Source organism: Telmatherina bonti (genome assembly GCF_933228915.1).
Source record: "Telmatherina bonti genome assembly, chromosome: 22".
NCBI classification, from domain to species: Eukaryota; Metazoa; Chordata; class Actinopteri; order Atheriniformes; family Telmatherinidae; genus Telmatherina; species Telmatherina bonti.
In genome coordinates, this window is record NC_136631.1 from 29,282,418 (window position 1) to 29,310,267 (window position 27,850).

Genomic DNA, 27,850 nt, shown 5'->3' on the forward strand with positions numbered 1-27,850 from the left:
GTTTCACTAGACACCTGGAATGAAATGTTTGCTAGTTTTCCATGTGGATCTAGGAGCTGAAATGCATGTAAAAATGAGGAAATATGTTAAATGAATAAAAATATAAATAAATAAAAAAACTGAATAGTGAAAGTGAAAAGGGGAAATTGATTTTTTAAAAGATGTATAGAAGTTTTGAAATTAAAATAAATGCGTAAATTGAAAATTACAAAAAAAGATTTTAACATTCAAGTTTTTAGCTTTAGACATATATTTATATATGAACATGTTAAATACACAATTTATGAAATATATACAGCCAAAGTCTAAATTAAAAAAATGAAAATAAATAAATACATCAAAACCTTGTTGAAAGTGTAATTATGTTTTTCATCATGTTTACATTATTCTTAAAACCATGTACCAGTACTTCCTTATGCTAAACCAGAGTAAAAAATGTGGAGTTTTCCTTATTTATCTGTAATTATGTTGTTATTTTACTCCGACCCACTGGAGACCAGACTGAGCTGGATGTGGAACTAAAAGAGTTCAACTCACCTGGTGTAGTGTGTTGTCAGATGATCCAGGATGGATGTCTGTGAGGGCTGAACACTTTTCATGTTGATCATCCAAACATCTTGCTGATTTCAGCAACACAAAGCATGACCTGCATTTACGCCAGCAGCTGGAAGTAAACACATTGCACTTGTTCATCTTCTGCTCTCCGATATGGTTTCTTTCAAACAACGTCACAAAACCTGGAAATAACTGTTTGTGTGTGTGTGTGTGTGTGTGTGTGTGTGTGTGTGTGTGTGTGTGTGTGTGTGTGTGTGTGTGTGTGTGTGTGTGTGCGTGTGTAGCGGACATCACCTCATCAGGTGACATTGAACAGTGTCTGAAAGAGGCGGCCTACATGAAGGATTTTCACCATCCTAATGTTATCCAGCTCATCGGTAACACACACAAACACACACTTGAATCCTGTTAAATGAACGTTTGATTGACAGGTTGTTCTACCCAACAGGAGTGAGTCTTCACCGGCGGGCTGGCCAGCGGCTTCCTATCCCAATGGTGGTTCTGCCGTTCATGAAACACGGAGATCTGCACACCTTCCTGCTGCTCTCCCGTCTGGGGGACGAGCCGTTTGTAAGGACGCAGTCAGAACTTCCTGATCCGCTTTCTGCTGCTGCAGGACAGACGAATGACAAGCTGCTGTGTCTCCCTCAGGACCTGCCTCTGCAGACCCTGGTCCAGTTCATGCTGGACATCTCTCGGGGGATGGAGTATCTGAGCAGCAAGAACATCATCCACAGAGACCTTGCTGCTCGAAACTGCATGTTAGTCCACCAATCAGCTCTCAGGGCACCATGACAGCTTCTCCACCTCTTCCTGGTCTCATCTGTATGAAGAGAGAAATTAGTCCCACAGCAGTTATGAATGTGTAAAACATTTTTTCTGGTGTTTTATTTCATGCACATGAAATAACTTCACAAACTCATCTTAGTCCAGGTTTCACATCCAGCTCAGCCTGGTCTCCAGTGGGATGGACCAGTCAAATAACAGCATAATAACTTGTAATTAAGAAAAACTCCACATTTTCACTTAATTTTTAGTACAAAAAATTACAAGTACCCTATCAAAATGTTTCTGATATTATGACCAACCTGAAATTTCTGGAGAAAAGCATATTTTATTTAGTTTATTCACTTTATTTGAGATAATGTAATTTGATAGTATTCCAGCCAGTGTTTTCACATTTCTTATATTCATCGTGCGGGCCAGACTGGGCCTTCTGGTGGGGCGGTTTTGGTTCCTGGGCCATAGGTTTGCATCCTTTGATTCACAGGTATTTAAATCTGCATTTATTGGAGGGTAGAAAAGTAAATGTAGACCCGTTTGTGATAATTAGGGAGTGATGAACTGCTCGGTGTCCATAGAAGGTGACTTTAGGACTTCATGTAGAATATTAATGTTTGTGTAGTTTGTAATGTGTTGAAATTTGTTTTTTTGTACAGTCAAAAACACATTTGCAAAAACGACCTAATCGTTTTACATAATTGTCACTGTTACGAGACTAATTTCACTCCACGGATGTGGCCTCACATCAATATTTATAATTTAAACCACTCTGAGAAATAGATAAAACTGGAACTAAATAGTTTTCTTCTTTTCAACATTTTATTTCAGTGTAGTACCTGATATTTTCTGTATTGGTGCTGAATAAATGAGGATGAAAGGATCTTGACTGAAATGTCCACTAGGTTGGGCGAGAACATGACGGTGTGTGTGGCTGACTTCGGCCTTTCTAAGAAGATCTACAGCGGAGACTATTACCGCCAGGGCTCTGTTTCCAAACTGCCTGTCAAGTGGATCGCTTTGGAGAGTTTGGCTGATAATGTCTACACCACCCAGAGTGACGTGGTACACGCAGAGTCTAGAACAGATTAACACATGCCAGCAGTTAAAAAATCCTAAAATGATCTTTGTCTATGTTTCAGTGGGCGTTTGGTGTGACGATGTGGGAGATTATGACTCGTGGTCAGACTCCATATCCTGGAGTGGAAAACTCTGAGATCTACGAGTTTCTCATCAAAGGAGAACGACTGAAGAAACCACCGGACTGTAGAGATGACATGTGAGTCTAGACAACACACAGATCATGAATAAAATTAAATGAAAAATACTTTATTAATCCCCAAAGGAAAATTCAATATTGTAGCATATAATTAACTAGAGGAGGTCTTGTTCCGGAGGCTGATGGCTGCTGGCAGGAATGATCTTCTGTATCTTTCAGTCTTACATCGGACCTGAAGAAGCCTCTCACTGAACACACTTTGTTGTTTCATCACTGTGTTGTGGGGAGGGTGTGAAGAATCCTCCATCATCTTCATCAGCTTGTGCAGCATTCTTCTTTGGACAATCAGCTCCAGCGGCTCCAGAGTTACTCCAAGCACAGAAGCAGCTTTCTGGATCAGTTTGTTGATTCTCTTCAAGTCTCTGGTTCTGATGCTACTACCCCAGCAGATGCTGCAAAGCTGACTGCACTCTCCACAACAGACTTATAGAAGATATGCAACATCTTGGTGCAGACGTTAAACCATCTCAGCTTCCTTAAGAAGTACAGTCTGCTCTGACCTTTCTTGTAGATGTAGTCAGTGTTGCATTTCCAGTCCAGTTTGTTGTCCAGCTGAACTCCAAGATACTTGTATTCCTCCACCACCTCCACCTCCTCTCCCAGGATGGAAACAGTGGACACATGGAGACAAAACCATCATCTTTGAATGCTTCCTGCATTTGGTCCACAAGAGACGGGCCGAGTTTTGTAGGCGGACTGAGTCCGTTTCTTTGGTCCGAATCAGAATTTGTTTGATGCATCCACATTTCCCCAAACGAATTGGACTTTCCGACCAAACAGACTCGGATTCGAATCAAAAAGGCTGATGTGAATGTGTCCTTAAAAATGTAGTATGGACTGAACCAGAGTTGGAAGGATGGCTGACCTAATGAACTCATCAGTAGATGACTGGCTTATCTTCCAGACGTACACTTATGCTAAATCTTAACCTTAAAGGTGGAGTATGTAAGATTGTCAATATTAAAAAAAAAAACAACAAAAAAACTAATAAAATAACTACAATCATAATTAGAAAGTTTTTTGAACATGTAGGTTCCAGTCTGTTCATATTTGATGTGTCATTAAATTACAAGTTTAATTAATGACAAATGACAAAAAGCACTTTTTTTTTTACTGGTAGGCAAACATTTAAGAAAGGTATTTGTCATTAATTAAACTTGTAATTTAATAACACATCAAATATAGTTAATTTTTTTTTAAATATTTAAAATCTTACACACTCCACCTTTAAACAAGAACAACCAGAAATGAACCAGCTGCTGTAGGCATTTGCTCATCTTATTTTCATGACATGACAGCTGATTAGTTAGTTTTACCTGGAGCGAAACCACCTGGCTTGGCCCCATCAAATGATAAATATAGACTCTGAAAGTTCTTGTTTTTTTCTATTTTCTTTTTCTAGTTATGAGATCATGCACAGTTGCTGGAGTCCAGTCCCAAAGTACCGTCCCAGTTTCCAGCACCTGGTGAGTCAGCTGGAGGTGCTGCAGCTTGCTCTGTCACCTCCCCACCCTCCAAAGGGGCCATTACTTTACATCAACCTAGAGGGAGACGACAGGGAGTTGGAGAAGAAAGTTACTGCTGAAGCCATTGGAGAAGCTTCGAGCTGGAGCATCCCCTGGCAACGTCAGGAGGAAGAGGAGGAGGAGAAGGACTGGCTGATGGTGGGGTCTGGGCTGGCCATCAGAGGAGACTACAGATACATCATTGGTCCATGTGGAGCTCCCATGGAGGAGGAGAAGCAGGAGGAGGTGGGAGCAAGGGACGAGGTGATGGAGGAGGACGAGGATGTAATTAATGTGTGACCAATCAGAGCCTGGCTGGACACTGACTTTATGGCGCAGTGCAGCAGCATGTGGGTGAAGACTAGTTCTCCCAGTAGCTGCACTGGAAATGGACAGAGCTGCAGCCAGTGGCACATTGGTCTGTGATCAACAGCGATCAGTGTGGATAATCTCAGATGTTTTCTGTGGAGCAGGAGCAGGTTGTGGTGTGTCAGAAATAGTCTGGATATGTGTCAATGAACATGGATCAATAACCGAACAATTTAACAGATGGATGAGAGTGTGACTCTTTAAAACTGCAGAAGCGGAGAGGATCCAGTTTTCCCATCGTGCTTGAATGCCCTCAACCAGCACTGCTTCCCTTCTGGGTTTAGTACGACTTCATGGTTGGGGTGGAAGTTTGGTCATTGATTAGTTGACTAATTCCTGCTGTGAATATTCACTGTAAATGTGTGTGTGTGTGTGTGTGTGTGTGTGTGTGTGCGTGGACGCACTGGAGGTTGGAAACACATCTGGATTCCTACAGGAGGTCATCCATGAGACCTCAGAATCCTCAGGGAACAACATCTGTCAGGAGGAGCCGCAGGACCGAATCAGCTGATCGTCGGTCCACTGTCGGCATCACTGCCTGTGACCTGACAGGCTTACTCTGCATCAGTTCTGAGTCTTGGAAGTCCTGGTCCTGTAAAAGACCTGAATTCTTTCTAATCGCTCTGTATGATCATGTTATCTCTGTTAAAGGTGGGAAACTCCACAGAGAACATGTTGAGTTTACTGTCACACTGAACCACTCCATTACGGCCTTCAGAGGAGGGGTGTTCTGGTTTGGGACAGCTTTTTCTGCTGGTATATGGTATATGGACTTGATAAATATCATCTGGATCATCAGGCTGCACGGTGGCACAATGATCAGCACTGTGGCCTCACAAGAGGGTCACTGGTTCGATCCTTGGCTGGGGAGGGGTTTGGTCAGTGGCCTTTCTGTGTGGAGTCTGCATGTTCTCCCTGTGTATGCATGGGTTCTCTCCGGGTACTCCGGCTTCCTCCCACCATCCAAAGACATGCATGTTAGGTTAATTGGTTACTCTAAATTGCCCCTAGGAATGAGTGTGAGTGGTTGTTCGTCTCTCTGGCCCTGTGATGGACTGGCGAGCTGTCCAGGGTGTACCCTGCCTGTCGCTCAAAGCCAGCTGGGATAGGCTCCAGCTTCCCCGCGACCCTGAATTGGATTAAGCGGTTCAGAAAATGAATGAATGAATCTGCATCATGTGATGTATGTAAGGGTGCATTCCCGTCAGAACTCAGTGTGATTGTGGACTTGGCTCACCTGTCAAAGCGGACCGAGATTGTGACCTTGGCACTTTGGTCAAACCAGCCAAACCATTAGAATAATATATCCCCATTCCCACCAGAGGTGGTGCTGCGAGTTAAACATGGAGACCAAACTATGGCTGTTTTGGGTTTTTATTGTGTCTTATGCAAGTATACTGCAGAAATACACTGCAACAATGGACGCAGTATGAACACCAGACGAGGCAGAGGACCCTTAACGCCATCTCTATGGATTTACCCACAATGCAACGCTATGCCACATGTAGGAAGGGACTTTTTTGTGTGACTTTGTTGTCCACTTCCTGTATTTGGTCCCCATGAAACTGACCGAGATCTGCGTTTGTAGGCGGACCGAGTCCGGTTCTTTGATCCGAATTGGAATTCGTTTGGTGCGTTCACATTTCCCCAAATGAAGTGGACTTTATGAGCAAACGGACTGGGATTTAAATCACAAAGGCTGATGTGAATGTCTCCCAAGAGTCTCATTCCAGATGCTGTCTTTCATCTCCTTTAGTCTCATACTGCAGCACATCTCAGAAATCTTGTGACCCCTATGGGTGGAGGCCCCTGCAGAGTGGTGGCCCTCTGTAGAAACCCCTGTAGAGTGGTAGACGTCCATAGAGGCCCCTGTAGCATGGTGGCCCTCTGTAGATGCTCCTTGGCACTACTGATAACATGTCTCTAAAGCTAATTCAAGCTGCAGCCTGTGTGTTGCCTCCAGCAGCAGTGGAGAACATTGTCTCCAGCCTCAATCTGAACTTCACACGCACCTGCTGTTGACATTTCTAGTACATGTGTACAATGTCTTAGGGCTGTGAAAATGTCTATGGACCTTGGCTGTTCTATCTCTTTTAATTTCAAGCTATTTTCTGATCCTGTTACTAACTACATTAAGTTGTTTAGGTTAGTTAAGTTTTGTGATACACGTTTCACTGTGTTGAAATGAAAGTGCCCTGACCTCTGTGTTCATTACTGACTCCATCTGTACAGAAAGCTCACATGAAAAATAAAGTGTTTTTGGTCTGTGTAGATCCACGTTAAGGAACTGGTGTGAGCAACAGTTAATCTGAGGCTACTGCTGATATTTACTTCATCACAGTGTCTTTTTTTCTGCCACCTGTCTGAAATGATAAAGCCAAAATACATTACATGTATCTTCACAACTACAAGGGCTGTATGTATTATCTTGGTCTCAGAAAAAGCTGAGACATGTATTACTACAGCAGTGTCAGAATCAAGATATGTATATATATATATATATATATATATATATATATATATATATATATATATATATATATATGTATATATATATATATATATATATATATATATATATATATATATATCCACTTATGTTCAGTGAATTAGTGAATTTGCACTACACTCACAAAGTTGGTTAACATGCTCACCGGACAGGTGAGCCTGCTGAACAGGCTTAAACAATGTTCATGTTTTTCTTTAGAGGAACATCAACATACTTTACTGGTTATCATGGCAGTTAAATAGATCTGCTATTGAACAATTTAGCTAGCTTTGGAAGTTTTTAGTATTGTCTTACAATCTTGATTGAGTTAGATTAAGCCAGTGGTTCCCAAACTTTTTCTGCAGGGCCCCCTTTTCATCAACGACAATACTGTCGAGCCCCCCCACCTGTCACATAGACCACAGAAACATACTAAGAAATGCCTCTTCAGTTACTGTGGCTGTATTGTAGGTATCTATAATTAAAACCGTGTCAGTACTATTATCCATTTTTCTGCGTATAAAATGGATGGAAAGTATAAAACATTTTAAACCAGGAATCTCTGCAAACGACTTTAGGTGAGTGAAGTTTACTATGAGACAATGCTGCTTTAGTAACTTTTCTATATATGATCAATTTTTTCTAAAGTAACCTGCAGGCTTTTCTTTGTGTTCAGGATGAAATGTACCCAAGTGGTGTTGTAACTTGTTTGGCTTCATACTTCATTATATTAGATGATAATATTTTGGTACACGCAAAAGACTGCATTCTCATTATTACCCATCACTGATTATTATTATTACTGATCAAGCAGGGACAGATATGTTCCATCATAGTTTGTTCTCTTTTTTTACTACTTAAAGTCTCTCTTGTTGACTTATCATCATTTCCTATGAGTACTTTTACAAATTCATCCAGTGTAAAAACTCCCAAGTTTTATTTAGCCTTGCCGTGCCCCTCTGTGAGAACTCTGGGCCACCCCTGGGGGGCCCGCCCCCCAGTTTGGGAACCACTGGATTAAGCAGACACTTATCAGCTAAAACATTTAAATGATAATTTTAGTGTCCAGCACAGTTGGCGACTGCCTACTGAACCCTCGAGCTCATGGCACGTGCCTGGTAATATGTGATGAGGAACTGTTCTGCAATCGAGGGTAAAAAGTGAAACTGAACAGTTTTCCAAGTGTTTAATAGAGGGGTTAACGAAGGGAGCCATTAGCTGATGGTCGATTTACACCTCTATCAACTGCCAGAGTGCGGAGAATCCCAGGATATACCCCACATTCACCTTAGAAACACCATGAGGGTCCAGAAAGCTGTGAATCCCAAGATAGTTTATGATGGAAAGAGGGAATACTTCACTATAAAACCCCCATGGAAACTTGAAGAAGCTTTGTCTCCATGGGGAACTAACAGGACCTTCATCTCCATGGGAACTAGTAGGACCTTCATCTCCATGGGAACCAAAACGACCTTCATGTCCATGGATACTAGAACGACCTTCATGTCCATGGAAACCAGCAAGACCTTCATCTCCATGAGAACTAGCAGAAGGTTCATCTCTAGGAAAACGAGCAGGACCTTCATCTCCATGGGAACTAGCAGGACCTTCATCTCCATGTGAACTAGCAGCACCTTCATATCCAAGGGAACTACCAGGAACTTCATCTCTAGGGAAACCAGCAGGAGCTTCATCTCAATGGGAACAAGCAGGACCTTTATATGCATGGAAACTGAAAAGACCTCCATGGAAACCAGTAGGACCTTCATCTCCATGGGAACTAGCAGGAGCTTCATCTCCATGGGAATTAGAAAGACCTTCGTGTCCATTGAAACCAGCAAGACCTTCATCTCCATGAGAAGTAGCAGGAGGTTAATCTCTAGGGAAACTAGCAGGAGCTTCATCTCCATGGGAACTAACAGGTCCTTCATCTCCATGGGAACTAGCAGGACTTTCATCTCCATGTGAACTAGCAGCAACTTCATCTCCAAGGGAACTACCAGGAACTTCATCTCTATGGAAACCAGCAGGAGCTTCATCTCAATGGGAACAAGCAGAACCTTTATATGCATGGAAACTGAAAAGACCTCCATGGAAACCAGTAGGACCTTCATCTCCATGGGAACTAGCAGGAGCTTCATCTCCATGGGAACTAGAAAGACCTTCATGTCCATGGAAACCAGCAAGACCTTCATCTCCATGAGAAGTAGCGGGAGGTTCATCTCTAGGGAAACTAGCAGGAGCTTCATCTCTAGGGAAACTAGCAGGAGCTTCATCTCCATGGGAACTAGCAGGAGCTTCATCTCCATGGGAACTAGCAGGACCTTCATCTCCATGTGAACTAGCAGCACCTTCATCTCCAAGGGAACTACCAGGAACTTCATCTCTAGGGAAACCAGCAGGAGCTTCATCTCAATGGGAACGAGCAGGACCTTTATATGCATGGAAACTGAAAAGACCTCCATGGAAACCAGTAGGACCTTCATCTCCATGGGAACTAGCAGGAGCTTCATCTCCATGGGAACTAGAAAGACCTTCATGTCCATGGAAACCAGCAAGACCTTCATCTCCATGAGAAGTAGCAGGAGGTTCATCTCTAGGGAAACTAGCAGGACCTTCATCTCCATGGGAACTAACAGGGCCTTCATCTCCATGGGAAATAACAGGACCTTCATCTCCATGGGAACTAGCAGGACCTTCAGGATTCTTTTAAAAGAAAGGCAGAGTCACAGTAGAACAGGTTTGCAAATCAAGTTAAAGATGCAATTTATGATTTTGATTAAATTTAAAAAGTTATTGCTCGGCTATGTAATGTTGGGGAGCTAGCAAGATGTGAAAGTGGTGGCCTGTCTTAGCTCCTTACCCCCTGGTTTTGCTCCTTGGCTTTTTTATTCGCAGCTTTTTCCACCAACAATTTTCTCTTTCTTGGCTGTTCAGAAGGAGGAGGCAAATAAACTGGGTCGGGAAATCCTTCCTGCATTTTCTCAGCCATGTTTGCCTTCCGACTTTCTTCTTCACTACTTTGTATTTCCACACCCTGCTAACACGCTGTTTATACGCAGGGTGTGGATATAAGGTATGCGCTTCTGGAGGGGGAGGAGGGGAGCCGGAAGAAGAAGCTTATGAAATATAAGAAATGAACAATTCCATTTGGGTCGGAACATTTGGATTGGTCAGAGTTTTTACAGATTTACAGACAACTGAGGGGTCTAACTAAATTTCTTATTGTTCATGATTACAAAATGTATAGACTACTATCAGGACGAATAACCACTTCACCCAGAGTAAAAAGAATGTTGCAATTGTCTGTCTCTGGGGAAACTGAACAAACAAGTCATTGGTCAAATCTGACTGACCCTTCAGGTGTCATCCCTGAGTATACACAGTCAAATTCAAACAAATATTCTCTGTAAGCTGGCCTTGCTTGATAAACCATAGACCTGTAAATGCCTGTGAATGCAGCAAGTAATCGTCATCTTTATGCTTTTCTCTATCAATTCTGCCATGTTCCAGATCATACTGATCAGTTATTTCATCAACTGTCAACAAGATGATAATATGTATCCGTCCAGGTCTTTATACATCATACAACCACCAGATGTGACAACTGAGGACTTGGAAAAACTGAACACACTGAATAATCTAACACCTGGAACAACCAGACATCTGAAATTACTGGACACCTGGAACAACATTTTATTTGGAACAAATATAATTTGGACACCTGGAAAGCATTCACAACACCAGCTGTTGTTTAGAATAGATTTAAAAACCAGACTGAAGGTAATTAGACAGAGTCAAATACTAAAATTTGTTAATCAAATTGAACAATTTATAGAAAATTCTGTTACACTTAATGGAAGCTGAGACATGTTGGAAGACATGTTTTATGTAATCATGTGGGTCGTGGCTTTGACTAAACCATTTCTTCACTGGATCCAATTCTTATTCAGCACTTTATTATTAGTATCTCTGGGTAGTAATGAGGACACTGACATTGCTACCACAAGGAAGTAATCAGGTTCAGTTAGTAAAAGATTATTACTTCCTTGTGGTAGTACTCATATAGTTTCTGTGACCTACTGATTCATTCTATGGTAAAAACTTTCCTCCGAACCCTGCTGTGTACAATATAATACGTATATGTTGATGTCTTTGGCACTACAATTATGGTTACATTCTGTTAAAAGGGCCAAACAAAGGCTTGGGAATTAAAAAAATCAATCCATTATATTTTGGGTTTTAAAGTGTTAAATTCCAAATTATTAAGTTTTTCCTTGTACATTTTGCCTGTCTGTATGGGGCCTTGATCACAAAGCTGCTTATTAAGCTTAAAATGAATCAAATGACCCAAACACCCATATTTAAGCCCTACTGAATGACACTGGGACAAACTATGTCACTGTAGATCCAGAAAATGGGGTGTAACTTTACACAAGGAATGGTTGCATCAGTCTCAGGAGGCACAATGTCAACATCTGCCTGTCAAAAATAGCTTAATGCCATTGTGTAATAACTGAAAATGATTGTGTAATAACTGAAAATGATGTTAATTTATTCATTTCTGAGAGTTTTAGGCAAGAAAAAAGTATGTGCAAAACCGAGTATTCCTCCTGTGTCAAATTATTATGGCAGCCTATCAGATGATAATTAAATATCTTTCTGGTTTGATGCAAACTGTTGAGCATGTTTCAGTTTAAGAAAGTTAATTTTATGTCAGTTTGAAGTCTAATTATTTTCAAAAGATTTTCATTTTGATTACTATGGCACAATTTTAAGAGCATTTCTTTCAAGTGTCTAGATTGAGTTTAATTCTTATTGAACTCGTGATAAAGATATTCACTGAACAATCGTGTAAATTTTTCTTTGATGGTCATAAAAGATTTGAATATTGAGAAAAAAATTACCATAAATTAACGGTGTAGTATTGACAAGAAAGATGTTGGAGCACCATCTTGTAGGGAAAAAAAAAAGCTTTCAATACCTGTTTATATTGATTGTTTCTAGGTTGGTATTTGTTTTGTTTGGTTGAAATTATGTTATTCGGAGAAGACATTCAGAAATAAGAAAAAAGATTTATATTATTAGTAACTTAATTACACCACAAAATATTTTCTTATTGGAAAGTAGATCTCTTTAAAAATATGAATAAGGAAATATGAAAATAGAACCAATTCTAGAAGGAGATCCAAACACCAAGTCAGTGTGTTAATGTTTTTAGGTGTGAACAGACTGGGGTGCACAGGAACTAACTATGATGTCACTTGTAATAATGAGATTAACGTGGCATGTCTTTTCAGAATCAAAAAGTGCCACACCACAGACGTTGCCCGAAAACAAAACATCAATTGTTCTTTACTTTCTTCTTCTGGTCAGAAATGATCCTGTTTTTAGAATATTTTACATGCCTACTGTGAACAAATGTTCGTTTTTGGACTCTCATTCTGTTGGTCCGTTTCTGTTCTGCAGTTAGTTTGTTAGGGATCCCATCTGGCCTCGCCAGCGGTTCCACCAAGCATTGCTGCTTCAGCCGCCATCACGGCGGCGACTCTCCGCACGTTACGGTCCGGCTGGTTAACATGGCGGACCGGATGTGGACCTTTACTCACGGACCGAGGAAATCCTCACTGAGTCCGGTTTGGTTCGACTGACTCATGTGGTCAGAAACAGGACCAGCTTCGAAGTAAAGCATATAGCGACCGGAACCTTACAGTCCGGATCCGAACAGTAGGAGGTCGGTCAGGAGCTCTGCCTCTCGGCCCGACCCCTCCGGTGGAAACTCGCTGTGTTGGGAGCAGGAGGAGGTCGGTCAGGAGCTCTGCCTCTCGGCCCGACCCCTCCGGTGGAAACTAGCTGTGTTGGGAGCAGGAGGAGGTCGGCCAGGAACTCTGCCTCTCGGTCCGACCCCTCCGGTGGAAACTAGCTGTGTTGTCCGGAGATGGAGACAGATCCGGTGGGCTGCTCTGTTCCGGTCTGACACGTATCCGGAATCTAGACTCCGTCGGAGCGGAGCCATCGTGGGATCCCGGTGGATCAAGTGGGGTCCCGGTGGATCAGGTCCCAGTGGATCAGGTGGGGTCGTTGTCCAGCCGCCGGTGCACGAGAGCTCCCCTCGACCAGGTGGCGGCGATAAGATGGCGTCTGAGTCTGCGCAGTGCAGGAGGAAGAAGACGGGACGGTCGGTGACGTGACGGTGAAGAACGCCGCCTGCTAATTCTGTCCTCAAATTGTTTAGAAAACAGACCAGCGGCTGAACGGCAGGCCCACCGGGAAACCGAGGGTTAGGACGGGCTACTGTCGCACCGGGGACGCAGTGGATGTGTTCCAGTTTGCAGAAGGTAATCTGCACCGGAGGGAAGCACGTGCTTGCAGATGTTTGGTGGGCAGCCATTTGTTGGTTCAGAGGCCTGCTGCTAGCTAGGTGTCTGTTTCAAGAGGTCATAAATGAAGCGTCCTTTGTAGGGAGAAGCAGTTAGGTCCCTGACCAGAACAACACATAGACTTGGCTCATTGCACCAGGTCATAGCAGCTGCTAATGGCTGCAAACATAATGTAAAACTTAATAATACATGATGAGTGTAGGGATGATAAGCATGCATCTACATTACTGGAAAGGGTTTAAATGAAGTAACTTATCTTATTTCTAATAGTTTGCATGGTAGGAAGCCTTCCATTAATTGACTTACAGGTGACTGCTAAACAGAAGTTAGCACAATGAGATTTTAAGCAAGAAAACCGCATGCTACAAAGGACATGCTAGGTTTATTGCCATTGTCAATGTACTTAAAAGTTGGATGGATATTATGGATTAACATATCTTATTAGCATGTGCCATGGTCAAAAACAGACTAAATATTTCCACATTACAACAGCAGGTCATCATTTCTGTTGACTTGGTCATGGCTACCATCATAAAATCTGCCCTAACTATTTAGCAAGGCACATGATGCCGCTGCCGTCTTCTTGCTGAACAGTGTCAGTGGTAAGAAAATGCTGCCTGTGTATAAAGTCGTAACATTTTCACCATATCAGCTTTCCTTTAACTTCCACACTACCAAAAGGCCAGAGAAAAATGTTTCTTTGTGTTTTTCCACAAAAATAAACAGAATAAATATTTTCATTAAACGGTTGAGATGTTAATAATAATGTAACAACAGTGAAATGGTTGAAATAGCAAACATTTAGTTAGGTTTTACAAACCAGCTGGTCGAGATGGCTCAGGCAGGTTTATTTCCACAATTTTTTAAAAAGAAATTAATCAAAGTTACTACATATTGACCATGGTCTAGAGCACGACTTTAAGGGTTAAGTTGCTACCCAACACTCTTTTACACAGTTTTCTCTTTATTCCGACATACTTCTCGCCAGGCCATAGCTTTGTCTGAAAAAGTTCCGTTTCTGAGCTTAATAGCTGTTGTAATGCTCATTTTGCTGTACACCACAGGTTGGGAGATGCATCAGCATAAACTAGCATAATTAACTTTGTCCTGTTTATTTGTTTGCTACCAGTTTGTCAATTTAAGAAACATGATCGTCTGCTCAATATAAATTATTAATAATTTTCATCAGATTAGGTAAAAATCTTGAGTAGCTAGATGGATTGTTTTTTTTTGTTTGTTTGGTCGTACACACATCTGTGTTTGAACATATGTTTCTGATCTTCCTCTATTTCAGTTTTCCGTTGTGTGATATGGAAAAGTTTCATGACATTGCAGTAGAGTGGAATTTAATAGCAGAAGCAGCACAAGTTTCTTGAGTTTATACAATTGCTCGTGATGCTGCATGTGCATAGATGACAGCAGGTCATCAGAAATTGGAAACATACTTTGAATTATGGAACACAGTCAATGACTATTATTCACCTCATGTTTATTGTGCTGTGTAACACCACAGCAGAAGAAAGAGTAGAAAACAAGCATCTGTTGTTTGGTGAGCATTACTGTGATATGGAGAAGAAAGATGGATCCTGTTCAAAAATGGACCTCTTCCCTTGACATTTAAGTTACTGGGTGTGTGAAGAATGCCTGTCAGAATTCAAATAGTTTGGTCTTACATGTCACATTTTTAAAACCACCTCCAAAGCAGGCATGACATGATGGTTAAATGTCCCAACCAGTACCCCCACCTCTGAAATGAATATTTTGTCCTTGCATATGTAAGGGAGCTTAAATGTTTGCAGAGGAGTCATTTTTGTTTCATTGGGTTCATTTGTAAAGCAGCACAATCATGGACATCTTCAGGATTGATTACAGTTAAATGGACATTTTTATAAAAGCTGCTGATGTTAACTGAAGCAGGAAATCCTAAACAAGGTAAGGTCCTTTAGAAACATTGCCAGCCTCCTTTTTCCCCATTAAAACATACCTGTTAACGTTACTGTTTTATAATAATAAAACTGATGAAGGTCATAGTTTGAACCAAGGAAATGTGCACATCCAGCAATATTTTGAAGTTAAGCATGAACGCTAAAAAACTGGACCACTCCTACACTGAACCGTCTTTTGGACCAAATCTTCAGGATCTGCTGAAGTACTCCAGTCAATACTGCCTCTGCAGTTACATTTTCATCCACTGTTAGCATTTTCAAACCACCAGGGTCCAGATTAGTTGGTAGTGTTAGAATAATATGTAGCATCAGAGAAAACCCAGCTGGTCAACATCGGACCATTATCATGTTTCTTATTTCTTTTCATAAACAAACAAACCTTATCACAAGGTGAGAATAATGTGAAGTCTAATGTAAAGTTGTGGGTTTGAAGCCAAACCATTTCAGTCATCACTCAGCTGATGGACACACACTGATGTGAGCATGAGCTGCCTGGATCTGATCTGTATGGATTAAAGTAGAACTGCATTATATTAAGCCGAGGCTCAAACCTAGGGCTGGGCGATATGACCTTTTAGTAATATCCCGATATTTTTATGCCATCTCACGATATACGATATATATCTCGATGTTTACCTTAGCCTTGAATTAATGCTTTGGTGCAGACAATCACATCAGTAAGATGATTTTGTGTCTCCATTAAAACATAATTGTTCATACTGCATTAAGATATGCTGATTTTAAACATTCATGCCAAAAGGATGGAATTGTAACAAAGCAAAGTGATCAAAACCGCATTTATTGAACAGTTAAAGCAGTGGCAGAAACATGTCATTTTAAAACAAAGTAAAGTGCCTTTGCATGATGTAATAAATGCAACGTATGAAAATAGGGGCTCTAGGGGGGACTTTTCAAATGATGAACTATTATAAGGTTTTGCTTTTATGGATACGTTTTTGAGTTGTTGTGTATTTTTTTAATCGCAGAGTTTAGCGTAGAAATCAGTCTTATAATACAGGAAGAATGTCCTCGTATCGTCTCCAATAAACGGCTTCAGCCAGTTTTTAATTCAGGGTTTGATTCCCACTCCCTCTGTACTTTCTAGAGACATGACGAGCTACATAAATATGCTTGTGTCACACACACAGTGGATGAGGTGAGTAAGTGACAGAGGTTGTGAATGTAATCAAATAGAATTAATTTTTGCTTGACGTGAAAAACTTTGTAATTTACGTCCCACTCTGTAATCCAGAGCGGGATCAGTGGCAGATTTGGCTGTTCATTGTGACTGTAGGTGGAGTCGTGCAGGTGTCCTCTCTGCTCCTCTGACTGGCTGCAGCTGCAGCCGGAGCGACTGAGTGCTTTAGGACGGGGAGAGACTCTCGCTCGTAACAATAACTTTACAATATGCGCTTTAAAGTCAGTCGACAAAACACCAGGAAAATCTCCAATAACTCCTGTAAAAGTTGCTAGATTTGTCACTAGTCGCTTTCACAAAAAGTCGCCAAATTTAGCGAGAAAGTGGCTACACGCTGCCTCTCATGACGTAGCACGTAGCTCACGTTATGTACGTAACTAGGTGCGCTTGTTTTAACTCTCTGTGCAAAGCGGTACAGAGTCGAGGAGGATGGAGGAAACCCCGCCCACAGCTAAAAACACCTGCGTGACAACAGGATACTCGAATACGACGAATAGACATTTTCTATATTCGCACAGGGGACTAGCAACGATATATCGAGTATATTCGATATATCGCCCAGCCCTACTCGAACCAGCAACCTTCTTGCTGTGAGGTCACAGTACTAACCAGAACACTGCTGTGGAGCCCATAATTGGTCAGACGTACCTAACTATTCTCACGCTGGAGAATTTCAGTGTGACAGCAGCAGTATAGAATGATGGAGACAAGTAAAAATTAAATTATGAGATGGTAATAAAAATCATGCACCATATTAATCCAGTCCATATAAATCCATTTCCGTGTAATTGCCTTCTTACTAGCAGCAAAACACTTATCCAAAATGTATTGGTTGTCCCTTTGTGGCCTCATGTCCAAATATAAAACATCAAGGAGATGAAAGTCTTTACTGCCAATATTTTACCCAGTAACATATTGCTGAATTAAAGGGACTGCTGCCTGTTTGTACTTTTTATTTTTTTTCTCTTATCCCTGACCTGTTCACTTTCATTATGCATTGCTTTAGTCAGCCTTGTTGTTGTTGTTGTTTTTTAAAGTACTGTCTAAATAAGATGGTATAGCATGTTACAATATGTGTGTCTAAAAGAGGCAACTAAATGTCCATTTGTGATGCAGAGCATACATTTCTCTGTGGGGCATATTCAGGAGTTAATGATGTGTTTTGTTTTCCAGGGTGCTGTTTTCAATCATTGTGCAGATGCATGAAAAACAGGATCCTGTTGGGACCTGTTCATGGCCTCTACAAAGACTCCGAAAGGCATGGTGTTCCTGAAGGAGGGGCCAACCGCCCCTTCACCATCACCTGCAGGTGATCAACCACCTCCATGCTTTGTGCCTCTTGGATCTGGGACTGCTCAAAGAACCTGTGAAGAAGCAGATTTTTGTGGTAAACGCAGAATGCATTCATCTAAAGAGGTCATGATTAGGAAGGGTGGAACAAAGATGAAGCCCACCAGTGTGAACAGTAATTCAGACAGTCTATCACCTGACAGAATCTGTAATGGTGTCAGAGTGACACTGGACAGTAACAGCATGTGGAGGGAATTCTTCAGCTGCAAAACAGAAATGATTCTGACTAAACAAGGCAGTAGGATGTTCCCATACTGCCGCTTCCGGATATCAGGCCTGCAGCCAGCTAAGAAGTACACTTTGCTCATGGACATTCATCCTTTAGACAGCAGTCAGTATAAGTGGACCGGCGATAGCTGGCAAGTTTCCCAAAAAGGAGAATGTCATATGAAGAGCCGACCTTTTGCTCACCCAGAATCCCCAGCAACAGGCCAGTACTGGATGCAGAGTCCAGTGTCTTTTTATAAATTAAAACTGACAAATGACACTTCAGACCAAGATGGGAACATTGTTCTGCATCCTATGCACCGGTACTTACCGCGACTTTACCTGCTCCAGTCAGACAGAGCTGTGGAAGACATAAAGCTGAATGATCCTGGTGTTCTCACATTTAGCTTCCCCCAGACTGAGTTTATGGCAGTCACTGCTTACCAGAACCCACGGTTTGCTCAGCTAAAAGTGAACTATAACCCATTTGCTAAAGGACTGAAGGAGGATGGGTCCAGTTCTCTCAGCCTAAAAGTGAAAGTAAACTCAGTGAAAGAGTCCAACAAAGATGGGGACAAGGCAGTTGCTGAGCAGCATCCTGTGAAGAAAAATCTGAAGTCTTTGCTTGCAAACCATAAACCTAGAGGCTCAAAGGCAGCAGATTTAAAGCCTACATCATCAGACGACTCGCGGAAAAGCTTCAAGTCAAACAATCAGTCAGCTGCCAAGATCTCGGAGGAACGTCCGTGGTAAGACATGCACTGCATGAAACCTCAAAATGTCTTCTTATGACATGAGATTTGATAGTGAAAACATCACAAATTTAGATAGACATTTATACATCACATTCATACATAAGCCAATCCAATGATCTATACATGATTAGATGAATGTATAGTTGGTTACATATCAGTAAATGCATTAGCATCATTATTCAATTGAACTTTATTTGAATAGCGTCGCATCATAACGGTGTAATCTCAGGGCACATTAAATAATGCCAGTTCATAATAAATAGGATAACCAACAAATTGTATCAAATTTTGGCTTGTATCCAATCCCCCATCCTGAGCTTCACAAGGCGACTGTGGGAAGGAAGAAAACTCCCTTTTAACGAGAAGGAAAAACCTCCAGCAGAAGAATCTGGTTCAGGAAGGACGGCAACCTTCCATGACCATTTGGGGTGGAGACACGGGAAAGAGAGACCAGTTGGGACACTGCTATTAGCAAGGAAGACCTGCTGATCGAGGAGAAATACATTAATGATGATACTATCCTGTGTTTCTACATGAAAGATAAGGAGCAAAGAGATGAAAAGGAAGTGTTCAGTGCATCATGGGATGTCCCTCAGCAGTCTAAGCCTATGGCATTATATCGAAGAGATGGCTAGACCCCCTAACAATAAGATAAATCAAATCAAACTTTATTTCTTGAGCACTTTTCATGCCACGGGCAACACAGTGCTTTACAAGATAAAACCAAGTCATAAAGAATAAAGCAATCACTTGATAACAAGACATTTTAAAAACAATAAAGACACAAGCTCTTTATTCCACACACAAGGACAGACAGCAACCACCCCCCCATCCCCACATTCCCCAAATAACATCATTCCCTGAATACTGTCTCTTAACTGAACACAGGTATAATTAATAAAACAGAATTATCACGAAGGAAGGTCTTAGCTTGATCTTAAAGGTAGAGAGGGAGTCAGACCTGAATCTGGTTCCATAAGACAGCAGCCTGACAGCTGAAGGCTCTTCCTCCATTGTGCTCTTAGAGACTCTGGAACCACAAGTTACCTTCCAGTGTGTAACCCCAGGGGGCCACGGAGTTTAGGAGCCTATCCTTTTTGGGTCAAAATTATCTATAAAGTCCAATTGTTATTTAACACCCCAATGTGTCAGTCAGGCCATGCATTACCATTTTGATAAAGTGGTGGAAGATGTCTGCCAGTAAAAGGTTAAGAGTGATGCCTCCAGAAGAAAATCGGCTCATGACAAACAGAACAAAGAGAAAAAAATAAATAAAAGGCATCCCAAAGCTTCAGAGAATGTTGTTTTGGTCCATCTGTTAACTGCTGGGAAATATCTAGAATGATAAAAAAAACATTCATGATTATAAAAATAAAATGACCGGACCTTCTTTCAGAATTGATCTTAACATCAATTTGACCATCAGGAAAATATTATCCTCACCTGCTAGTCCAGGAGCAGGCCCACGTGCAGGCCAGGGGTAGTCAGGATCCAATTGTTCTGAGTCCTCTCTGGTAAGAGAGATACAAAACGATGAAATAGATTATATTAGGCACTCAGAGTTTGATTTGAGGGAGCAGTGGAGTTGGACAAAGAGAGAGGGAGAAGACATGCATCCTCAGTGTAATTGATTGCCCCATTGGATTGAACTGACATAGTCCCTCACGTCCTACAAGCTCAGTTGAAAATAACAGCACTCATTTAATCAAAGTAGACGCGAACATTAGCAAGCAATAGACAAGTTTGCAGGGTGGTTTGAAAATTTATTTGAAATAGATGACATTAATTACGTTGTTAACCAACTAATAGAGGGTGATGTTAACTTTATTATTGCTTGATTTGATGAACACTGTTAGCCCGATGTTATTAGCCCATGTAACAGGAACATATTCATTCAACAATCCAGTTCGCTAACATAAATGTTTGCCTTACACAAAGCTATCTTGTCATTCACCTGTTTCAGGAGGAAAGGCTAGTGAGCACATGCACGTTAGCACTAGCCATCATCCCCAAAATTATTTAAACCACACTGACAACAGTCGTTATAAAAATCTTATTTTAATGTTAGGTGGGGGGTTTTATTGTATACTTATGATGTGCATGCCCCTTTACAGAGGTGATTGTGTCAACATTGCTCTTCTCCTGCCTCGGGGTCCTTGCTCTAAGGACTTTTTAGTAGGACCCAAACTGTAAGGTGCCCTCTGCGCGCGTGGTTAAAATACAATTTAAAAACAAAAAACATTAGTTTAATTATTTTGACATTCAAATATACACAAAATATGCTGCACTGTGCTAATAATACATACATGTTGGTATAAATTGCAGAAATACCCTTTTTGCAGGGGTGCCCACTGGGGCAGCCAGGGTTTTGCTCAGGGTGGCCACCACTTCGAGGTGTTCTTGCCTCAAGGACTGGAGCTGGACACCCTGACCTGAAGGGCAAGCCATTTACCGACCTGTTCACGTTTCAAACAGATTGTCCCCGCTCGGCGACACACCCGCTGAGGCAGAAACCCTGATTATAGGTAGTTCCATAGTCGGAAACGTGGCGCTAGAGACACTGGGGACCATAGTCAAATGCATTCCTGGGGCCAGAGTGGGTGACGTTGAATCGTATTTGAAACTGCTGACTAAGGCTTAACGTAAATACCGTAAAATTGTAATTCACGTCGGCGGTAACGACATCCAGTTATGCCAATCGGAGGTAACTAAAATTAATGTTGTTTCAGTGTGTAACTTTGCCAAGAGCATGTCTGTAGTTTTCTCTGGTCCCTCGCCAAATCTAATTAGCGATGACATGTTTAGCCGCATGTCATCTTTCACCCGCTGGTTGTCTAGGTGGTGTCCCGATAACAACGTGGGTTTTATAGATAATTGGAGCGTTTTTTTGGGAAAGCCTGGTCTTTTTAGGAGAGATGGCATCCATCCCACGTTGGATGGGGCCGCTCTTTTATCTAGTAGTATGGACTCTTTTATTAGTCAGCTTAATTGACAACTCAGGGTTGGGACCAGGAGGCAGAGTTGTAGTCCTATACACTTCCCTGCAGCTTCCCACCTGCTGCCGCCCACCCAAAACCCAAAACCTTATACATCTCCCCAGCAGTAAGAATTAAACAACACAAAAACACTTGTGGGGTTAATTGTGAAAACCTCATAAAAAATAAAAACAATGGATCTAATAAAATCTGAAAATAAGACAATACAGTGTGGCCCACTGAATGTCAGATCCCTCCCAAATAAGTCTTTATTAGTCAATGACTTGATAAGTGATCACCAAATTGATTTAATCTGTTTTACGGACCCCTGGTTACAGCAAGAGGATTACGTTAGTATTAATGAAGCTAAGCTAGCTAACTATTTAAACTTTCACATTCCTTGAACTACAGGCAGAGGAGGAGGTGTTGCAGCTATTTTTTAGTCAGAATTATTAATTAGTCCTAAGCTCAAAACTAACTATAAATCCTTTGAATTCCTGACATTAAATTTATCTCATCCAAAATGGAATTCAGAAAAACCGCTCCTTTTAGCATTAGTTTATCGCCTACCTGGACCATACTCAGTTTCTGACCGAATCCTCCGATCTCTTGTCTGAGTTAGTGCTGACTACTGATAAAGTCATTGTACTCGGTGATTTTAATATTCATGTTGACGATGAAAAAGATAGCTTAAACATTTGCTTTAGTTTTATTATAAACTCAATTGGATTTTCACAAAATGTGCATGGAGCCACTCACTCTCATGGTCATACTCTTGATCTTATTCTAACATATGGTATTGACATAAAACCCTGTCTTGTCTGATCACTTCTTATTAGGCCCGAGCACCTTGGCGGTGCGAAGGCCTATTGTATTTGCAGTGTTTATTATTATTTTTATTCGGACACTTCGCGTGCTTTTTTGGAGGCCTGAACGTGCTCGAAAACTCACCAAATTTTGCGTACCCCCCCAAGGGAATACGAAAAATTTGATATTTTGAGGTGCTCCAGAATGTTTGGGCGAAACTGAACGAGAGCGCCACCTATTTTAGGTGCCCCGCCACTGCATGTCGTTAATCTTTATGAAAATTCATACACATGATCTACATGCAAGGGCGAACAAAAAATCCTCTTAATGTCATGGTGAAATGTCGACAGGAAGGCGGCCATTTTAGGTCAAAGTCAATATTTTGGCGTTTTAGCACCTCGCATTTTAACGAACTCGTCCTAGGGCTTTTATCCCACTGAGCCACAAATTGCTCAGGATGTTCAGGAGGCATGTGTGATTCAATGTTGTGTTATTTCTTCTAATAGGAGACTTAGTTTACGAGGGGCGGGGCCTCAAAGTTTGATGTCTCGCCATGAAAAATTAAACGGATATAACTCCCACATAAAGCAACATTTCTGCACCACATTTGCTAGATATGATGGCAGTCCCCTCCTACAGAGTTCTATATGTCAATATTTTGATTATGAAATAGCCACGCCCCCTGGAGGTCAAAAGTGTTGTTTTTTGCTCACACACCCATAACTCTGGCTTGGTGGACACCACATGGCCCAAATTCACTCAGGCATCACAAAACATGTTGGTGAAGAGATCTGATAAAGGACGTTGCTCTACGCTGCACGTAGTTCCATGCGGCAGCGTGACATCATAAATCACTATAAAATTCTCAATTTTGATCTGATCACCCTAAAACTTATAGGGATTAATAAGGGATCAGTCCTGAACAGATTAATGTGACCATTGCTGGTGTAGACCTAAGCCCCGCCCACTTACAACAGGAAGTGGTTTTTTCCACGTTTGAGGGTCATGCTTCTAAGCAAATGGTCCAAAACACTTGAGCCTCCTCCAAAACATGTCAAACCCATTCATGATGCCACAATAAAAACCTCAAGTCGCTACGCTAAACGGGACATGGCGAATGGCGGTCCAACGCCATGAAACAGGAAGTACCTGTGACCAAGCCATGGAACCTTGGACCGCCATCAAACTTGCCATGACTGATGACAGTAAGGCCCTGAACTAAGCCCCATTGAAACATTATGGAATAAATGGAGCATGTCTCCATAGCGCCCCCTACAATATTTCAATCAATCAGCCCCGCCCACTACATTGATCGACATGGATAAAATTCAGCACAGTTGGAGAACCTGCCAGTACCTTCAAAAAAGTCTCTTGGACATATGGGCTAAATTCAACAGGAAGTCGGCCATTTTGAAAAAGGTGCCATTTTTGGGGTCATTTCTTTGCCATGCATTTTAAACAACTCCTCCTAGGGATATTGTCCAACTGACACCCAACTTGCACAGGATGCTCAGGAGGCATGTGTGATGTAAAGTTGTGTTATTTCTTCTAATAGAAGATTTAGTTTAGGAGGGGCGGGCCCTCAAAGTTTTATGTCTCATTAACAATGACTTATTGCTAAAACTCCCACATAAAACAACATATCAGCACAGGAATCGACACATTTGATGCCAGTCCCATGATGAACAAAATCTGCAATGCAATAATGGGACTATGAATTAGCCCCACCCCTTGGCAACAAGAAGTGTCTGATATCGTGAACCAGGAAGTACCTGTAACAAAGCCATGAAACCTTTGATCTTCACCATACTTGCCATGAGTCATGAAAGTTATGCCCTTAATAGAGTAAAATTAAAATATAGTGGAGAAGATAGTAAATGGCTCCATAGCGCCCCCTACAATATTTTAATTAATCAGCCCCGCCCACTACATTGACTGACATGGATATGATTCGGGAAACTTGTAGACCCTCCCAGTACCTTCAAAAAAGTCTCTTGGACATATGGGCTAAATCCAACAGGAAGTCGGCCATTTTGCAAAGGGTGCCATTTTTGGGGTCATTTCTGTCATTTTCTTTGCCATGCATTTGGAGGAACTTGTCCTAAGAATTTTGTCTAACTTTAACCCAAATGACTCAGGATGCTCAAGAGGCATCTGTGATTAAAAGTTGTGCTATTTCTTTTAATAGGGGATATCATTTAGGAGAGGCGGGGCAGCAAAGCAGATGTGATGCAATGAAAAGGAAAACTGACATAACTCCCACAAAAAACAACCAACCTGCACCAAATTTGCTACAGATGATGCCAGTCATATCCTTCACATTTGTGCATGTCAATAATTAGATGATAAGTTAGCCCCGCCCCTTGGTGACAGGAAGTGACCCTTCATAAGGCCTAAATGGCCTGAAGTGCAGTCTGGCTGCACTTTAGGTTGAGAGAGGCATGGGAAGGATGTTGCCAGGGGAGGCGGTGGCATTATGCCGAGTGGCGCCATGGTGCGAGGGCCTATATCACCGCTTGCGGTTTTAATTAACCTTTGAATTCACTTTATTTGATTACTCACTGATCAAAAATAAATTCTACTATAGTAGGTGTTTATCAGACAATATTATTACAAAATTTAAACAATCAATTGAATCAATTTTTGTTCCCTCTACCATGTGCTAACATGACTGAGAGTCCCCCTTTAAGCTGTTCCCCTGCTCAGATTGATCAGCATATTGATACCATAATAGCTTCAATGCGTACAACTTTGGATAATGTTGCTCCCCTAAAGAAGAAGACTTTGGGTAAGACTATGAAACTGCTGTAATCAAGCCTTTACTTAAAAAGGATTCTCTGGATCCAGAGGTGATAGCAAATTATAGATCTATATGTAATCTTCCGTTTGTGTCCAAAATTCTGGAGAAAATAGTTTCAGCTCAGCTACATTCCCACCTGAGCGGAAATAATTTATTTGAAGAGTTTCAGTCAGGATTTAGAGTTCATCATAGCACTTTGGGGAAGTTACTAATGACCTTCTTATGGCCTGAGACAAAAGACTTCTGTCCGTACTTTTCTTGCTTGATCTTAGGGCTGCTCGATTATGACAAAAATTATAATCACGATTATTTTGACTGAAATTGAGATCTCGATTGTTTAACACAATTATCCAGTATTTTTAAACAACGTTGTGCGTCGTGGTGTTCTCAGCTCCGAGCCGTGCATTATAACTGTGTAATACAGTTCAGAGTTGTTTAATTCACTTTTTACGTTTATATAGGAACTATTTTACGTTGGCCTCGATGTACGTTTTATGCCAAACAACTGCTGTCAAGCTACAGCGCATTTTTCTCATTCACCTGTTAAAAGACTGCTGAAATGAAACCAGCTGATTAACGCGTAGCTATGGTAACGCCCCGTAACGGAGGGATATTACAGTGTTTAACTCACTGAACTATGCATAAAAAAAGTAATGCAGCCAGTTCTCACTGACAATGGTATAAACTATGTTTAGGTGAACTTCCACAACCTGCTGCAGTTATTCTACATTGACCTGCAGCTGGAGCCGACTGAGACTATCCGCCTGGGAGTGCTTTAGGACCGGGAGATGCTCCCGGTGCTGCTCGTTCGTAACAGTAATTGCAGAACAATATGTGCCTTCAAGTCAGTTGCAAAAATACCAGAAAAGTCTCTAATAACTACAGTAAAAGTTGCTAAATTTGTTGCTTTTAACAGAAAAAGTCACCAGATTTAGTGAGAACAGTGGTTGAATGAAACCAAAGCGGCTGTGGGAGGAGTTTACAGCACAGCGCTGCAATGACAGTGACGCTCGATTGGCAACTGAAGACAACAGGACAGGAAACTGCAAAGAGAAAAACAATCGCACCCTTTTATTTTTATGACCGTTGAAAACCCAGATCGTAATTGAGATTAAAATATGATTAATCGCCCAGCCCTACTTAATCTTAGTGCTGCATTTGATACAGTCGATCATAACAGTCTGTTACAGAGACTACAACAGGTGGTTGGAATTACAGGTACAGCGTGAAGCTGGTTTAAATCATGTATATCTGATAGACTTCAGTTTGTTCATTTAAATGACAAGTCCTCTTCACAAACTACAGTAAGTCATGGAGTTCCTCAAGGTTCTGCACTTGGACCAGTACTCTTCATACTATATGCTCCCTGTAGGCTAAATTATTAGACAACATGGAATAAAATTTCATTGTTATGCAGATGATACTCAGATATCCTTTAAACCAGATGAAACAAATCGGCATGATATGCTACAAAATTGTCATAGACCATAAGACTTTGATGACTAGAAATGTTCTCCTCTTAAACTCAGACAAGACTGAAGTAATTCGCTTTGGATCTGAAAAACTCAGAGCTAAATTTTCCAGTTTTGCAATAAACCTGGATGGCATTACTTTAGCTTCCAGTGCTACAGTGAGAAACCTTGGAGTAATATTTGACCCTGACCTGTCCTTTGGCCCACATATTAAGCAGGTTACTAAAACAGCCTTCTTTCATTTACGTAATATAGCCAAAATTAGGGACATTCTGTCTCAGAGTGATGCAGAAAAACTGGTTCATGCTTTTGTTACTTCGAGACTAGATTACTGTAACTCTCTTATTACTGGGCTGTCCTAAATATACCCTAAAAAGCCTTCAGCTGATCCAGAATTCTGCAGCCAGAGTCCTGACCAGAACCAGCAGGAGAGATCATATTTCTCCAGTTTTAGCCTCTCTTCATTGGCTGCCTGTTGAATCTAGAATAGAATTTAAAATCCTTCTCCTTACATATAAAGCCCTCCACAGCCAGGCACCATTATATATCAAAGACCTCATAGTTCCTTATATACCAAGCAGAGTACTTCGTTCCCAGACTGCAGGCTTACTTGTGGTTCCTAGAGTCTCAAGGAGCCGAGCAGGAGGCAGAGCCTTTGGTTATCAGGTCCATCTCTTATGGAATAAGCTCCCAGTTAGTGTTAGGGAAGCAGACACCCTCCCCACCTTTAAGACTAGGCTGAAGACTTATCTTTTTGGTAAGTCCTATAGGTAGGGATGGTTAGCATCCCTTAGTTATGCTACTATATGTTTAGACTGCTGAGAGACATTTCCTGATACACTGAGCTTCTTTCTCTTTCTCTTTATCTCTCTCTTTTATTCCCCCCCCCCCCCCCCCCCCCCATAACAGTGTTGCATCATTAACATGTATGTCTCCTGTCTCAGCAGGTCTCCCTGGCCGGGAGTAGCAGTTCCTGTTGTCTGT

At 41.5% G+C, this 27,850-nt stretch overlaps 2 protein-coding genes across 2 annotated transcripts in view; both read left to right on the top strand.

Moving 5' to 3' along the window:
- tyro3 (TYRO3 protein tyrosine kinase) overlaps positions 1 to 6,704 on the top strand; it is a 49,647-nt gene extending 42,943 nt beyond the window's left edge. The window contains exons 14-19 of the mRNA XM_079262148.1: positions 840 to 932; positions 1,004 to 1,125; positions 1,207 to 1,316; positions 2,241 to 2,400; positions 2,478 to 2,614; positions 4,017 to 6,704. Coding sequence (XP_079118274.1) covers positions 840 to 932; positions 1,004 to 1,125; positions 1,207 to 1,316; positions 2,241 to 2,400; positions 2,478 to 2,614; positions 4,017 to 4,419 — 1,025 coding nt within the window. The 3' untranslated portion in view covers positions 4,420 to 6,704. The remainder of the gene's footprint in view (positions 1 to 839; positions 933 to 1,003; positions 1,126 to 1,206; positions 1,317 to 2,240; positions 2,401 to 2,477; positions 2,615 to 4,016) is intronic.
- A 4,002-nt stretch (positions 6,705 to 10,706) lies between these two features.
- Positions 10,707 to 27,850, top strand: part of mgaa (MAX dimerization protein MGA a) — a 50,482-nt gene continuing 33,338 nt past the window's right edge. The window contains exons 1-2 of the mRNA XM_079261669.1: positions 10,707 to 13,314; positions 17,674 to 18,806. Of these exons, the coding sequence (XP_079117795.1) occupies positions 17,734 to 18,806 (1,073 nt within the window). The 5' untranslated portion in view covers positions 10,707 to 13,314; positions 17,674 to 17,733. The remainder of the gene's footprint in view (positions 13,315 to 17,673; positions 18,807 to 27,850) is intronic.